This window comes from Passer domesticus, chromosome 3 (genome assembly GCF_036417665.1).
Source record: "Passer domesticus isolate bPasDom1 chromosome 3, bPasDom1.hap1, whole genome shotgun sequence".
Taxonomy (NCBI): Eukaryota; Metazoa; Chordata; class Aves; order Passeriformes; family Passeridae; genus Passer; species Passer domesticus.
Window position 1 is genome coordinate 24,408,336 of NC_087476.1, and position 18,080 is coordinate 24,426,415.

An 18,080-nucleotide genomic window follows, 5' to 3' on the forward strand; every position below is an offset into this window, starting at 1 on the left:
CTTGTGTTGAAATACTTTTGCCACTCAATTTTTCATAAAAGTTCATAAAAGAGTCAATTTATGATTGAAGACATTGTGGATAAGAAATCCACTATAGTCTGGGATTCACAGCAATATGAACTGTTCATTGCTTCTGAGAAAGTCCCAGTAAAGTCAGTGAGAATTTTCCACAAGGAAGGTTAAAGTCATAGGTAAGAATACGTAGAGGAAGCAGCCTGTAACAGAAACTTATTCTGAGGAAATACAAATTTACTTTAGCAATGTTCAGGCTCACTTGGGTATTTTTAAAAAGAGCTTTTACAGAAATTGGGTGAATTTTAGAATACTATACAGAAGAGTTCCTATATTGGATCTTTCTTAAGCTTCTGGTGACTTGAGAAGTAAAGAGAGATTTGGCTGGTGAGGTAACAGAAGATAAAGATTGTGCAGAACAAGAAATTAAGTCAAACTTTGCTAACTGTTCACTTGAACAGGAAGAGAAGCAGTATGTAATATGGTATTAGAAGCAGTATGTAATATGGTAATTGCATATCTTGTCATTATTCTTTAGTTACAAGTTTTCAAGACTGTACTTCCTCAGTCTTCATTATCTTATTATCTTTAGCCATCTCTATTGCTTCATTAAACAAATGGTTTTACCAAGCTGCCTTTCACTGTTATTCTGATTCTAAGGTGTTTCCTTAGGCATCACTCTTTCTGACTTGTTGTCTAATGAAGGCTCATCACTTCTGAAATGAGAGAAAAACTATGAAAATATTAAAGAGATGCATTGTTTACCTGTTGGTACATTTCCATTTTACAAAGGACTCCATATATGGGCTACCTTTTCAGTTCTTGGATTATAAGGGCAGTATCATGTCCCTTATAAGAGGTATTGCATATAACATTATGTTAACGTAAAAGCATAATTAGACAGTGAGTTTCCTGTCAGATGTGAAAAAAGCAAGGACCAGTATTGGGAACCATTGTGTTGCAGAAGGGATCACTCTAACTGACCCAGAGGGCTCATTCAGCTTCATTCATTTCTGACTTTGTTTAAACAAAAGTCAAAAAAGAAAGCATTAAAAAATTGGAAATTTCTGTTCTGTGAGACATAGAGGTCCTGACTGATATTGGAAAATGCCATGCTATATTCAAAGTCTGAAAAAATAACTTGTTATTCTGGTCACTTTGGAACTTTTTGGTAATAGTTTAATGTTTATATATTGTGCTGGTTTTTTTTTGGTTTTTTTTTTTTTTTTTTTGTTAAAGAGAGTCTAGCCATGCAAGAGAGTCAGACTGACTCCTGCCTTCGGGAATTCACCCTTTGGCTTGAGAGGATGTCAGCTTCCCTGAGAATGTCAGAGCATGAGCTCAACTTGGAGAAATTTCTTGACTTGCTGTGGGGGGTCAGTAACTGGAAGGATTTTTATTTACTTGAAGTCACTTGATGTTCCTCTGTCCATTGAGTGCCATCTGGTTTGGCTTTTCCAGACAAATGAGTCAGGGGTCCCTATTAACTCATGCAATTGCTTGGACAATGTGCCTTCCTTGCTGGGAGAAACTGGACTAAATAGCATTAATATTAATTGTGTCTCAGCTCTCAGTCTGGTTTGCTGTGTTGTCTCTAGGGATTTTTTCAAGTTTTCCACAGTTTCTGGTGTTTCCTGGTTCTCAGGTTGCAGTCTTTGTAGTTGCTGTCTTATTTTTTCCTGTCTATAAGGAGATTCTACTGAGGTCAAAGTGTGATTAACTGGGCCCAGGATCGGGTCTAAATTGAAGACATGATTCACTCAGACAAGATTTCTGCCTTTTGGCATCTCAGTTTGCACACTCTTTCCCTTTTCCTGTTTGACCAGCACATCTTTCAGGGTCCTGCTGGTATAACTAATCACATCTTTTGTGCCCTGCCAGAACAGTGTGACCTCACCAGAATGACCATTTTCCTTATCTCCAGCTGAATTCTGCCATTTCAAATGTGCTGAAGGTCTTCTGGGCCAGACTCAGTATAGCATTATGTCCACTCTGAAAATTCTGGAATGGTTAACTACTAGGCATCAAGATCTTTTCCAAGTGCCTTTATCTCTTTGTGCTAACATAACCTTGCCACCTATTTCAACTTTCTTCATACATTTTTGGGACATGTATAGGTGCTCAGGAGAAGAGAAAAAGGCTTGCAGTTGAACCACAGACCAAAGAAGCACAAATCTACTTTCGTCACTCCTTCTGCACTAATCCAATTCACCTACAGGAGGGTTTAATCCAGTGGACAACCTGAACAGAAAAAATTCCATTGATTGAGGGAAGTTATTGTGTCTCACCTGGTACTGTTGAGGCTGCAACTGTAAAGTCATGCTCAGTTTGGTGGCCAGCAGCTCTCAAATTCAAGAGAGATGTGAGAAAGGGAATGGGGTCCAGCACAAAAGTGTAAATATGTTTGGGGCACACGTGAGCTGAGGCTGAAGGAGCTGGCTTTGTTGACTCCCACCCAGAGACAGCCAAGGAGGCATCTGGGAGCTGCCCAGAACCACTGGCAGGGCAGTTATGGACATGACAGAGCCAAACTCTCCTCTGCAGGGGCAGGTGAGGCAGCAACGGCTGCAAATCACAGCCTGGGTGATCCCATCTGGAGCTGAGGAGCAGCTTCCTCAGTGGGAGGTGGTGCAGCACTGGCACAGGCTGCCTGGGGGTGCTGGAGCTCCATCCGAGCTCTGGAGACTCAGGAGACACGGCCACAGCTGACCTGAGCCACTGTTGCTGGTGAGAGCCCTGCTTTGAGTAGGAGGCTGGACAAGATGACCTCTGGAATTCACTTCCAAGCCACTTTGATTATGATTCCCTGATCCTGTAAAGAAGAGGTTGATCATCTATGGATGTGGTTATTAATACTGTGTTGCAATAGCAAAATCATTCCTGAAGACTTGATTAATGGCTCAATTAGCTCAGCACGTAAATGTTCAGTGGTATTTAAACTGGAAGAATACTGCAAAATGTGTTTATCGTATATGCAGGAGCATATTTGTCATCTTCTACCATGAACATTTTTGTAGCTGCTTATAAATCTTATTAAGTTTTAACTAATTAGAAGTCAGTGCACATCATATGCTTTTACTATGAAGTTTCATATTTGTTCCTCACTTTCTTTTAATCTGTTGTCTTTGTAAGGGAAATTTATCTATTCTAGATTGAAATACAGAGATTAAATACCAGCTCTGTTTTGGTAGTTGATTAACTTCCAGAATTCATTATTAAATTCAAGAGGCTGCTCCAAATTATCAGATTTATTACCACACTGCTTTTCAACTCATTAAATAATTTTATCTTTAATAACATATATAATAATAGTTTTTCATAATGATTAAATGCTGGTAAATGATTCTCAATTTCCAGTATTTTTCCTTCTTCTTAATTAGCAGCATTTTCAACAAGAGTCCTAATTTCTCAATTGAATAGAAAATATATACAAGGATATAAACAACATTAATTTTTATATCCAATATTTGTCCTGTATACATCCATTGACTTTGCACTTTGAAATGGGACACCTTAAAACATGTAAAAAATAGGGGAAGTTGGTGTTGTTGTAAAGGCATTCAGAGGTTTTCTGTTTCTTCCTATAAATAAAAGCATTTCCCTGGCTTTTCTGAAGTTACCTTATGCAGAAAGTGTCTTTGGTTTAAAAGGCTTGATATTTGTATGGTATCATTTAGCAGGAAGAGCTTGCTGATTTTAAGTTATAAGGGCTAATAAAATTTTGAAGTGTGTGTTTAGCCCATATTTAGGCATATTCTTGCCTTTGAAAGCTTTTAAGTCTTGCTCTTCTGTTGCAGCTACTTCCAGCATGTGCTCTTACTTGATAATTAGTTTTGTTTTGTTTATATTGATACTATATTACATAATCATAATCATTTGTCTCTATTATGGGTAAGACATATGTATTAAAATATAATTCATAGGCTGAGCCACAGCCATGAGCAAGTCATGTGTTGAAACTGAATGGTATAATAGTCTTTCATAGAGCTGCATAATATTTTCAGGGTATCTAACAGCAGTTAAATAGGTGTTCTTATATTTACATCAAGTTTGATGAAATTGGAGTCAATTTCCCTGCTTTCAAATTGCTCAGTCAAATGTTAGGTGACAGTTTGTATCCTTTTGGTTTTACAGTTGACTTTAATAATGATTTCATACTGTTATGTTTTATTCATATTGTGTATACCTCAGTTTTTAATTTAAGCATTATAATAACTTGGAAGATTTTGAGAGAATTTCTTTCTTTAGAAGCATGAAACTGTATAACAGGTTGATAATATACTTGTATGCTCTAATTAGTTTTGACAAATCCTAATTAGAATAGACCCAAGAAAAAAGACACTCATGAAAGAGCTCATTACTGTTTTATTAGTGTATCGAAAGACTGTGGAGAAGGGGATAAGGACTCTCACATGCCTGCAAACTGTCAAATGCTCTGCTCTGTGAATGACAGGAGAAGGGAAAAGCAGACTGGATGTCTGATTTAAGTAGTTCCAAGCAAATTTCTCATTCTGATATCACAGTGCTGCAGAAGGGCAGTTCAGTTGTTTACTGAATGAGAAAAAGAACACTTGACTTGAATCCTATTTTCAAAAAGGCTGCTTTCCAGTGAACTGGCAAGTGAGATTGGACACTATTGCAATTTTCTTACCTTCCATTGTGTTTACATAATATGGATGGCATCACATGATTCCAGACACTCATGGCACTACTGTCTTGGGTTTTACCTAAAAGGAAAAATACTGCAACCTTGAACCTTGTTTACATCAACAAAACTGAAGTGTCATAAACCCTAAGTACCACATAGCTTGTTTGACTCAGTCACCTCCCCATAAAAACCTTATCCATCAGGCTCTATGTCCAAGCTTCAAACAGCCCTATGCTCTTAACCCACACAGCAGTACTAATGGAAGCCCTGTACTCATGACCACAGGACTGAAATGTGGGTGTTTAACAGTTCCACAAGCTCCACCTATTTTAACAATTCTGTTTTGTTTTTTTTTTTTTTTTTCTCTCCAGTTAATCTCTACTCTTTCCACCTCTGATCATCTTTCCTCTAAACCACCTGCTGTCCACTTAATGTCTCCAATTAATCAGAAAGTAGCGTGCGGTGCCATGGTTAACATGAATCAAGCCTCTTCGCTGGAAGATTCCTGTAACAACTGGCAGTCAGCAACCAGGTTTTCTAAGCAAGATTCATCTCTCTACTTTCAGTCTGCTTCCCATAGTTCACCTCCCTCAATGTCTAGAATATCCTCTTCTGCATCAAAAAGTTGGTACTCCACTCCTCGGTTGTCTGATAACCTACAAACACCAAGTCTCTATAACCCTGACTGTGTTTGCAAAATGGGAGGCTTCATCACATCCTCCGTTCCGGCAAGGAGTCCAAATCTTTCCTCCAATCCTCCATGTTCAACTGAAATTCAAGGATCTTTAGCTCATTCTATATCCTCCAGTTCTTCCAAAAAACTGAATGCTCTGTCTCCTCTCCCTGTACATATAATAACACATTCATTATCTCCTAGCCCTAAAGCTTTGTCTCCACCCTCTCTTTATGGGTCCTCTTCAACCATATGCAGTATAAATGAGCCTTGCACACAAACATTATCCAGAGGAAATTCAGCCAAGTCAGGGGTCAAATCCCCTCTGCCAACCAGACTGACTCTTTTAACTGCTATTCTGAGATCAGGCTCCTCTCAGCGGAGACCGCTTTCTCCTGCTTCTTGTCCCACATTTTCCCCTAGCTCCCTTAGTTCCTCAACACTTGCAATAGATCAAAAGTTCAAAACAACCCCCCCAACCCCCAAGAAATCTCTTTCAAGCCCACCTATAAGGCCAGATTCCCCCAGAAAAGAGGATTATTGGCTTTCAGGATGGGCTCAGCATCTGCCTTTACCTTCCAAGACTCATCCCACCCCTCAGGTGAGGTCCTTTTCTCCTAAAAAGCACCCTCCCCTTCAATCACTTTCTCCAGACTGCCGAGATTCTTTGTCATCCCCTCTCTCCTCCTACAGAAGATCAGTTGCCTCTCCAGATTTGCAGTCTTCACTGCATCCTCCTTGTGCCCCGGCTCCCTCTTCCTTTGCATACTCCACCTCTCCTTCTCCAGAAGGGCTGGGCCATTCTGCTTCCAGGTCCTGGGCACCTCAGAAGTCTCAGAGGGTGCACACTTACTCACCCATCTTCACTTGCCGGTCATATCCTTTGCTTCCTTCTACCAGTCCTAGTGGTGTGCTGTCTCCTCCCACAGAAAAACTCTCATCTCCTTCCCCAAGTTTTTTGCACTCACCTCCTAGATCTAGATCAGATTCATCCCAAACATCTGTTCAGGAGATCAGTGCCTCCTCTCCTACCCATTCTAGAATCTCAAAGCAGTGGTCTCTCCCACTGCCTCACTCTACCCCACTGGTTCCACAAACTGGTGATATTAATTCCCATCTGCTACAATTGAATTCTTCATTGGTGCAAGCAGATTTTAGATCTAACTCCTCCTCTCCGAGACCTGAGCATTCTGGCACCTCATCAGTGTTAAAGTGCAGCTCTCCCATCTCAGACAAGTCACCAGGCACACTGCCATCAAGACCCAGAGGGCCGACTTCACCACAGTCTTTTTCCCTGCCTCATGACCATGAAAACATCAAATCCAAGGTACTCTTGGTGCATGCTTATTTTATAATATTTGTTTGTCCTTCTAGGAAAAAAATCACATCCATGTTGCAGAATACTAGTAAAATAAATGGGATGTAGAAAAAATATGAAAAGGAACAGGTTTTGTATCAATAGTGAAGATAGTGAAAATGAAATTCTATGCTTCCAATTGCTAGCATTGTGTTCTGTATTATGGAAGAGATGTAGGAATCCTTTAGCATAAAAAAGAAGATATTTTATTCCTGATTTATTACTAAAGACGGATTTGTTTGCAGTGGCTCTGATGTACATTTAGTATACATATTTGTGAAGCTCACCTAAAATCCTGCTGTATCAAAAATCAACCATGAAGCATGTTTTATTCACCCCATTCTAAAATAAATCCTTATGTGTTCCCAGGGAAAGTAATAGAATTGTGGTGATCTGAGGTGCAGGGCTGAGCAAGAAGCAGTTTAATCTAATTGATGTGAGCTTGCTGTTCCCCTGAAAAGTGATTGCCAAGCACCCCAGCCTGCCTGTCCTCACTTCCCTGGAGGCTTTCCTCACCCCAGCCACCCTGGGACTAGCCCAGAGGCAATAATGAGCTCAGCCTGAGCAAAGACGTTGTGGCCAAGGGCCAGCAAGGGAAGATGAGGACAGTCCCCTGCTCCTTCCCTTCCTTTTGTACTCCTCTGATTTTGTTGTGCTAGACAGAGGATGAGGGGGAAGGCAAAGCCAAGCTTCCTACAGCCCAAACGACTGCAAATACCGAAGTCTCACACCTGGCAGATCAGCCATGCTCCTGCTGTTTGTCATCCAGCAGAGGCAGTAGAGCCACTGCCGAGTGAGAATGAGCAACGATGGCAATTGCTGCAGGAGGGCTTGGGAACCAGCCACACTGTGGATTTAAAGGTGTATCTCAAGAAAGAGAAGGGAAGGAAAGGGTATCCAAAAACATGCAGCAGATAGGTGAAAACAAGAGGAGCTGCTATGCAAAAAGGAAGAGTTTGTTGCAGAAGGCACCAGAGCTGCAGGAGGCTTTCCAACCTCTTTTATCTTATCTTTGCACTCTATGCTTTCCTTGTGCTGTGTTCCCTTCCTCCAACTCATATCTGAGCTCTGTCCATCACACAAAGTCTATCATAGTTTATTGATTTATTTCCTCACAGCACAAAATTACAGCCTGGTCTGCCAGATCAAGTTGTGTCAGATGTACTCCTAACAGTTTGGTCATGGCAGGGGTGACTTAAAAAATGTTAATTGGAAATGAGAGTTTAAAATCAGCACAAAGTAGCAATTGTCATGAACGGTTCTTTTAAAATCCAAATGAGCCAAGAGGAACCATTGTGCCAAGCAAAGCTGTACAGAGTTGTTACACCCTGTCAGTATTAGTTAATGAAACACAAAGAGATATGAAATTGTAGAAATTCCAAGAAAAAAGCCCCTGAGACCAAACTGTAACACATGACCGAGCCTGCAGATTGCAAAACAGTTGCTCTTCCTGCTAGCTAGTGCATTGAGCACTGTGAGGTCTCTGGCAGTAAGGAAATTCTCTGCTTGTGACACAGAGCTATTGCTGGGTTTATATTTGCAGAGGTTGTTATACTTCTGTCCTTCCTACTGTCCATTTTCCTACTAATTCTGCATTATCATGCAATATGGTGGAAATTTTGAAACTGCCCATGGAGACTGGAGAGTGTCCACCAGTATAACAGACTTGGACCATTAGTCTGGTCTAATTTTTAATCATGTAGACAAAGTTGACTCAGCTGGAGAGGTGGAAGACCTAAAATATCGAAATCTAATGCAGCTGGGTGTTCAGTGCAAGAAAGGTTTCTCATGGCTTTAAAATGTGAGTCAGAGATTTCATCTGCTGTTAATAATAATGTCCATTCAACCCCCCTTCTGCTCACTTATTTCCATCCCTAGATTGCAGTATAGCTCAATGAACTTTGCTGATGTGTTAATGATAGCAGGCTGTCCAATGGTATTCCAGCCTCAAATCTCAGTATATTTCCAGAGAAAAAAAGAAAAGTTTTGAGGAAAGAAAACTTTAATATCCTAAGCAGCATTTAGGTCTCTTTAGTACTAATCAGCTCAGCTTTATAACTAGACAAAAAGCAGATTGCTTTATCTGACAACTGTTGATGCATGACAAAATCTTCTAATGTATGAAAGCGTTAAGTGAACATCAAGGGAAAAAGACAGCATCTAGAAGTGCTTGCCTTTGGTGTGTAAAGTTTGGCATGTGTAATTTTTCCACCTTAATGTTTCTTCAACAGTCATTGCAGCAACATTAAGACACACATTAAACCAACATCTATTATTTGGACATGCACCAAATAATGCAAATCAAAGGATAACCTATTAATTTGTTTAACTGTTTGTATATGTATGTATAAGCGTGTGCTTTCCCTTGGTTTATATTTGTTAATGATTTAAAAATGGGATTGTTTTGCAAAGTGAATATAAACATAAATTCACAGATCAGTGTGAAGCATTGGCTTTGGGTGACCATAGGAAATAAAAGCCCTCTCCCTAGACTTTGTAGATACTTTGATAATGTCCTCATGGACCTAATATAGCAAAATGGACAGTGAAACAGAGTAGGGACAGATAAATTCTGCAGGAATAGTTGTTAGAATAAAAACTTCTAGCTTTCTATTTTGAAAAAACTTTGTAGTGGTTTCCTGGGGTATCATCCTTCTCTAGTCCTTGATTTTTCTTATTTGAATGTGGCTCAGGAATGCGTATAGATCTACCCAGAATAGTTGGGGAACAGACTGACTTTAGCAACATAGAGCTCAGCACAGCTGCAAAACCTACCATAAAGCAGGAAAGAATATTCATGAGGAGCTCTAAGCTACCAAGATTGGCAGCACTGATTTTAAGCCTTTGTAGCACATATCTAGCAGATTTTGCAGGGCACCCGTGGGTGCCCTAGGTGATAATTTGAACAAAAAAGCTAGGAAATTTTCCCCCAAACTCCCCAGACTGGCATTTGCCCAAGCTCTGATGTTGGAATTGGTTTGCTTTTGGCTGTACTGTGGTGCAGGCCAGCATACCTAACTGTCCATAACTGCTTAAAATTACTGCTAGATTCCTATGAAGCAGATTATTAAATGTAATTAGGTATGGAAAAAATAATTTTAAAAACCATGAAATAATGGGTAAAGAAAGATATTCATATAGGTAAGAAACCAAATCAAAGACTTTCCACTCATCAAGACCTGCAAAAATAGCACATTGCTCACAGATTCTACAGTATATGGAAGTCATAAAGCATGTGAAAGCAGTATAGAAAGTTTTACATTTTAACAGTCTGTTATGTCTTTGTTTAGTTAAAATAATAGCACAACTAACCTCAAAGTGATCATAGTTCTCTTTTCATCTATGATGCACATTTCATTATATGCCTTCACTAGCCTAGGAACTAGTAAAGACATTGTATTTCACATGTTCAATGATACAATTTTAGTTGGATTTCAATTATAATCAAACAAGAATACATTTTGTGAATATGCCTATTTTAATATTTGGAATTCGGTCTTCCATCTCAGTGATCAGTATTTTATTTTATTTTAAAATAACTAAACATAAGTTTAGTTATGCATAACTAAAGTTTTACATATAGTTTTTGCATATGCATAAATATGTCTATAGAGTTATGCAGTGTTGCTAAGTGTTCAAAGGACAGGATTGACCACACATGACTTTTGACATTTGAAAGTTACATATCCAAGCACAATTTAGGTGATTCTATTACAGCTAGTGGAGAGAATATGGTGTATTTAGAAGATGATTTTGTTTTACCTTTCCGTTTGCCTACTTTGGGATTAGATTAATTCTGTAGAAATACCTATGATTATGAAAAGCATAAGTGTTGACTGAAGAAACTGAATGATAGAAATACAAGTTAGAATCATTAAATCTCATATGGATTACTATCCCATGCTCTAAAGCCCCTCCCACCGAAAAATAGGAAAAAGTTCAGTTCCAGCATTTGTATTCATCTGCTTTGTCAAGCTGTTCATTCATTATGATTGCTGTGATTACTGACTTCTCAAATGACTCATTCTCCGGTTTCTGACTGAGTGAAGCCAAAAGCAAACAATATTATGTATAGAAAGAATTAAAAGGTTGTGCCCTACACTATTTCAAGACAGGTGCAGGTGTGTGGATAAATTTCTTATCTGATTTAAAATTTTGCCCACTCTGCTGTCATCAAGCCCTTTAGTAGATACAAAGGAAATGAAAAGTAAACAAGAGAATGACCCAAAGTACAACATGCTGTTTCAGACTGTTATCTCATAATCACCAGTATTTACTGTTGCAGGTAATGGTACATTAGAAAACCTGACCTGATTAACAAATAACCTTATTTCTGGCTGACTGTCACAGAAATAATCAGTTACCAACTTAAAGGTCTGTTTTTGTGTGAATTTATGACTTGTCAGATTGTTGCCTAAAAGGGAACAATGTAGCATTGTAGCATATTATTATTACTAATAATAGTAATAGTAAAAGTTCTAGCAGTTATGTGATTAAAAATAGTACCTCTTGAACTCCTATAAGTATAGAGGAGTCTCATCAATCTTCTAAAAGTTACTGAATTCAGCCTCTATATTTGCAAAGAAAATGTAAAAAAATATGATTACAAAAAATTTAAAAATAATTGGGCAAACAAATATAGTCTAAAATATAAATTATTTGAAAATAATAAATTGTAAGGTTTGTCTTAGAATTTTCATACCCAAGCCCATACATTTCATATCGTTTACATTGCCAGTTCTGTTCATTTTGTTAGAGTGTGAAAGTTCCTATACTTATTTTGTTTGGGTGGTAGAGTTATTTATTCAGGAAATGAAAAGCTGCATGAAGATTTAAATGATCTATCTACTCAAACGAGCAATTCAGCATTTAAGGATCATAATCAGTCTCATGAGAGCCAATCACAGAAATCTCTCTGATTTCATGGTTCAGGATCACACCACTCAGCAACAGTTGTGGTGGTGGATGTACTGACAGATAGAAGTAGCTGTGCATTTTCATATCAATTCACAAGAAAATTTGGAAGACAACTTACAGCCTCCCCTGATATTAATTTAATGGTGGTAGTCAGCAGGAAGTGGTTAAACTTACTTTGGAAGCTCTATGGTAGAGGGAATTTTCTTTGTCCTACTTCATTACAAAGAACAAAACATGTACATTGCTGGGCTTTAAAGCCTTAAGAGAAACACTAGATTTTTTAAAAGAAATAGTTTTTCTAGGAAATACCTAAGCATTGTTTTGTTGCAACATGTCTGCAAGATGATTGTAATTGTCTTTCATTCTGTCGTACCTTTCCCTTCTCTTCCCCCTCTCTCTCTTCTACCCTATTTTACTTCTCTGCCTGCTCTCTGGTTTACCCTTTTAGCAGTACAAGATCAAGACAAGCTACAAGGCATTTGCAGCAATCCCTACAAACACATTGCTTATGGAACAGAAGGTTAGTGTTTGCTCAAAGGCATGGGCACTGCATTGTGTATTTGAGACCATTCAACTTTGTGTACAAATTCTGACATTTCTGTTGGGGATACTGCAGAATGTGAATTCTGGGAACTAACTAGTCAGGATTATAATTCCAGCCATTTTACAGGTCAACCACTTTCACTGAGGATCAAAGTGCCACTAATCTGAATTTCTGAAAATCAATTTACTATAAAAAAGGAAAAAATCTCAGTGTCCTAAAGGAATTGCCGTTTATCACAACATCTCAAAATCTGTTTTGTTATTGGGAAGTGTCTGAATCACTGCTGTTCTGGGACATGACAATCAGTAGATCTTGGTCAGTTAATGATTATTGAATGACAGCTGTGCTTATACCCATAAATTTAACAATGAAAAATATGATATTTTGACCTACTGTCTTGTAAAACTAAGAACCATCCTGGCCATTGTTCTGACCACTGTTAACTTCCATTCTTCCTGAACACTGTGAGAGCTATCCAGTGGGCCATTCCCAGTTTGTAGTTTGTGGTGACAATCATTTTCTGTAGGACAGAAAATGATAGATTCAAACCCCAGACTTCTGTGCATTGATTTACTACCAAAGTCAGCAAAGGCAGGGCTGTATAGTCTTATTCAGACAATTTAACTTGGAAAGCCAATTGAAATTTAAGCTTTGCATTAAGGGTTCAAAATACCCATGGACATTTATTTTTAAAATATTTTTCCCAAATTATTTTTGCTCTGTTTAACAAAAATTTTCTCTGATGATCAATGAGCTAAGTGTCTTGCATGCTTAAAGACATGCTTAATCATGCTGACATTCAGTTTGTAGCTTTATCGGAAAAAGCTTTCTGTTCAGGACCTAGTTGAAGAATTTAGCCTCTGATTAATTTCTTTAAACATTCCTGACTACACATCTAAGTATTTCTATAAGTATACAGCTCAGTTGATTTCACTAGTAGTTTACAAAGCCTGAAATTATTGATTAGGGTGAACTTAACTGTGTATAAAATTTGAAGATGATAATTTTTTTCCTTGAAATGTTACTGATTGTGATCAAGTAATTATCAGTTAAGTTCTATAAATCAGATTATTTTTCAGAAAAAAGACACATTCCTTTCTTTTCCAATGTTAGTTTAATCTTGAATAATTTTCTTAATCTATTGCATAAAACCTGATCCTTCCCTTACTTAAATCTTGAATGCACTAATGAAGGTTATGTTTGCTTTAGCTTGCAATGTGGTGCAATAGCAACGACTCTGTAAAGGAAAATAGCTGATGCAGGAGATTGTACACCCCTACAGAATGTATTTTGGGAGGGTTTTGTTTGAGCAGAAAGCCTGTTGGCGGGTGGAAGAATTTGGTGGACTCCTGAAGTACCACTTCATGGTTGACTTCACCTGAAAGGCACTGTTTGTGCACTCAGACTGCACCACCCTGCAACCCAAGCCAGGTAGGTGGCCCTGAGCAGGGTACTCACTCTAAGATCACACTCCTGATGTGAACTAGTGGGCTTATGTCAGCTGTCTGATTGCACTTTTTCATAAGAAAATGGATTTCTTTTTGATGGTCTTGCTGGTGCTGTCTTGGGCATTGACTCACAACCTGCATGTTACTTATCCCAATACATAGAACTGATTTTTGCAATCAAATGCCAGGACCTGTGGAAAAAGTAAAGACTCAAAAAATATCTGTGTTGAGATAGATTTTTAGTCATCCATGGATTTACTGAAAATTGTAGCCTTGGTGTATCCTTCAGTAGTGAAAGCAGTCATGTAGTGCTAATAAGAAATCAATTCTCTCTTATAGGATTTGCCTTCAGGAGAGACTCTTGACTTAGTAACTTTGTAAGTGTGTGTTTCAGCATTGCCTGAGAACTTGCTTTCTCCCACCTTGGGAGTCATGGATAACAATCTCCTATTGATCTGCAGCAGCAGCTAATTGTAGTGCTCCTAAACTGGTCCTGTTGTGTCAGCTGATAAGAGTTTAGAGTATGGCTCCTGTGAGAAAGCATGAAGTGGTCACATGGCACACTCAGGCCCCATTGTACCAAGCCTTAATTTTCAAATATTCTCCTCAAAAGTGTTGGGTAGGGAACTTATGATACATTCTATCTCAGTGAGAGTACTTATGTTGTTCCCATTTTGTGCAAAGCGTTTTATACACAGCATTAAAAAGAGTGAGATTTAGGATAGTAAGATTGTAAATTGCATAAACAGTGTTTTATCAATATTCAAATAATTATTATATGATTAGTAAAACAACATAATTTTAGATATATTTTTTAGCCTAAGGTGCTAAAAATAGTGTTTTGCTATGTGATTAAATTAGAAATGCACGTTGTCAGAAGTCAACCTTTTTCCACTGTGTGAGTAATTATATTACTTAATTTAAGTGGTCATGAGAAATAAAATTAGTAAGAATTGTGTTGTGGGTGATCTTAGTAACAATTCTGCAGTATTAATTGGGTTCCATGACAGTCATGTGGCATGTAAGGTGCAATGATTTGACTGCCTCTAAATTTTCTGTTGGTGTCTAACTTTCTTTCTCAAGTTTCTTTCACATTTGTGTAGATGCTTCAATTTAAACTGGCATTTTTCAACTTCTGCTTATGAAACCATTAGCCTGTCATTTTGAAGCCATTAGCCTTAATGTGTTTTCTAGAACATGTTCTTCTTATCCTCCAGTACTCTTACTCAAAGAGTGTTGTTCGAGTCTGTGCCCATTAGTAGAGAAGAAAAGGCTGATTGGCCATATATGTGTATACTTTGAGAAACCCAGAAGTGGCTTAGCCTCATCAAATCTCCCCACTGGCAAATCTCCCCAAAATCTTCCCAGCTGTTTGAGTTTGTATAGACCTGATATTTCTCACATAATTTCTGTTCTCTGCTCAGAAAAAGCACTATCCAGGCTATCTCTTGGAAGATTGGGCTGTAACTTCCTTCACAGCCAGAAGAGCAAGACTAGTTTTTAAGGGACTTACCCTCAGCATGGTCAGGCTCTGTCAGGGAGCAGCAAGAGGGGGTTGCTTTGCAGAGAGCTGAGTTGACAGCAAGGAGGTCAGGACAATGTCCTCACCACCACGGGCACAGCTCCACAGTGCCTGAGCAGGGATGGCAGAAATGCTGATAATGAGTTGGTGATACCCAGGGTCACTCAGCAGTGCCATCACAGCCACACAAATCCAGAGCTTTGAGTCAGGACCACAGACTGTGATACTGAACTATTCAGCCCAGCAGATGATAGGATCCACCGGCCAAATGAGGAAGCTGAACAAGTTTAATATAGGCATAAGGCAAAAAATTGACAGAAAGAATTAATTAACCATTAGAAAAAATTGCTGGAGACTGAAATAGGCTTTTTATCACAAAAATTGAAAAATGAGGTTGGGACAGTTTTCTGGCTTCTCATATTCCAGATAGTCCTGTGGTTTAAAGATGTCATACTAGGTGAGCACTGTCATTCCTTCTGGCCTTATTAACACTGAGATAGTGAGTCACATTTCTACAGACACTCACTTCTGGGTAAGTTCTACAATTACATGGATGTGGTCACAGTCTAATTCAAAATTCCCTTCTGAATTGGGTATTATTTAAAAAAGTAATGTGTCTGTTATTTAGAGGTTGTATTTGTCAAGTGTCAACTACAATGCCTTTCAGTCAAAATGGATAGATAAAGAGTTTATTTCCAGGCGCTATAGCAAAATTCACAACTTTAAATACTTTGTGTTAAGAAAGAAAGGCAATAATTTGTGCAGTTGTAGAGTGATAATGGGCCTTGTTTGTCTGTAATAATAACCAAATGTGCTAATGTAGGAGCAGCCTATGAACTCCTTCTTTCCTTCTTTCAAGGGCCTTGAAAATAGTCTCTTAAAACAAGTACAACTTCATCTTCAGGATTATGTAGAATTTGATATGTAACTAAAAAACTGTTGTAGGCTTTGGATTGATTTACAAACCAAAAAAGTATTCTCTTAACAGTTCAGTTGACTTTGGTCTACAGCAAGCTCTGTGCAGGTGAATGCATGGGTTTGCTGTATTTGTCCAGCTACACAACCCCTCTGCATACTGATTGGTGTGAATTTCCCTTGTCTGAGCATCATTTTGGTGCAAAGGAAACATGGGCATGCAGACTTGGTGCTGCAAATATTCTGCTCAGACTTCCCTCAGCCTGAACTGAGGATGAAGTGTGGCACATCCACCCAGGATGATGGAATTGTTTGGAAACAAACCTGTTTCATGGCTGAGGCTTATCCCACACTTACCCAGTGTTCTGAAAACCACTAGGTATGATTGGCTGTGGATGGAAGGGATGCAAGTGTTGTCTCATTTGGATTGCATTTATCAACTGTTTACAGCAGACAGCAATAATTTAAGTTCTAAATAAATGTAGAAAAAAATAAAACAGTCTTTCCAGAGTTTGTTACACTTCTTGGAAAGTTTCAAAGATCTGGTAATTTCATTCCATCACCTGCAAAAACAGACTAAAGGCAGTGCAGCATACTCTCCTTGTGGAAGGAAAAAATAGAAAAAGGTATTTTCCTCTGCATGCAGAAGGGAAAAAAGAGGGTATGTTGGTTGTTTTTTTCTTTTATTTTTAATTATTTTTAATTTTTTTAAAGAAAAGGAAGAAATGCAACAGAGGAAGTGTGGCAGCATTCAGCTACATTGAAGACTCATCTTTAATTCTTGCCTTTAGGAAACTCTTAGTTATTGTATTATCAAAAATCCATTGCTATAGGAACTGATCACGGCAGAGGCAGATACAGGCTGCTCCTGGAAATCATACAGCAGGAACCTGGAAGAAAATTTTTCTCACTCTCAGATGATTGACCTGACTGTTGGACAATTGGCTCTTATGAGGAATGTCAGAACTTTCTGGACCTGCAAAGCATTTCTGACAAGATTCTGTTGAGAATATCTTGATAAAAATAGATTTTCTCCAAATACTTGTGGTGTGCACTTACTAGGTGAATTTCTTGCATCCAGATTATGTGTTCACATCAAAATGTTTCTCAAGGCTAGAGACAAATACCTCGTGGTAAGAGAGAAAGGAAATAGGGCAGTTGTAGGACTAAATAAAATACCTGGTTTGTCTGGGATAATAATCAAATATGTCAATGTAGGAGCAGCCTTTGAGCTCACTCATTTTTCATGGGCCTTGCAGTTTTCAATATTAGTTATTTTATTGGACAGAAAATATTAGGTATAATTTCAGTAAAATTTTCAGTATAATATATAAAGTAAATAATGGTATCTGGTAAAGGAATGTGAAGTTCCATTGTACAGTGGGATTTTTTTACATGTGCTAGGGCTTAGGAAAAGATAAAGATGGGGAAAATATGCTCAGTTCAGGGTTTTCAGAATACAACAATGTAGTAATTACATATCCTCTGAACAGAGAGAGACATGGTTCTCCCAGGAAAATCCTGGGAAGCTGTGTAGAAGCTATAGGAAACGTAGAGGAAAGAATTCAAACAATTATTATCTCTCTTTCTGTAACTATTGTTTATAGATATGGTTCTCCAGAGTGTGCTATTCATAGTTCACCAACAGTGTAGGAGGTTTTCACTTTGAGACCAATCAGGTATCAGCTTAGCTAGTCAGAGTATAAAAGTCACAACTTCTTCCTAATAAAAAATTGTATTTTGCCTTTTGATGACTGGAGTCTTCTTTCCGTCCCTGAATCAACAGCATCACAGTAAGAAGAAAGTTATGTCAGATCACAAAATTCTTTTTTTTTTCTCTTTCTATTAATGTTGTCCATTGGTGGATGAAATTATATTCTGCATTTCCTATATGTTGCCTGGACTTTTCAGTCTTCTAATGAAATATTGGGGATTGTGTTTGGATCATTGACCAGTATCCTTCCAGCTCTGATACAGTTTTAGCACTCAAAAAGGAAGAAAGAGGAGGGAAGGGTTGTAGTCATCAGTGATGTCAATGGCACAA

General features: G+C 38.3%; 1 protein-coding gene across 1 annotated transcript in view; it reads left to right on the forward strand.

Annotated features, from left to right (window-relative positions):
- The window catches only part of MLIP (muscular LMNA interacting protein), a 98,484-nt gene that overhangs the window by 44,799 nt on the left and 35,605 nt on the right, over positions 1-18,080 (forward strand). Inside the window, exons 4-5 of the mRNA XM_064412210.1 lie at positions 5,032-6,660; positions 12,056-12,127. Of these exons, the coding sequence (XP_064268280.1) occupies positions 5,032-6,660; positions 12,056-12,127 (1,701 nt within the window). The remainder of the gene's footprint in view (positions 1-5,031; positions 6,661-12,055; positions 12,128-18,080) is intronic.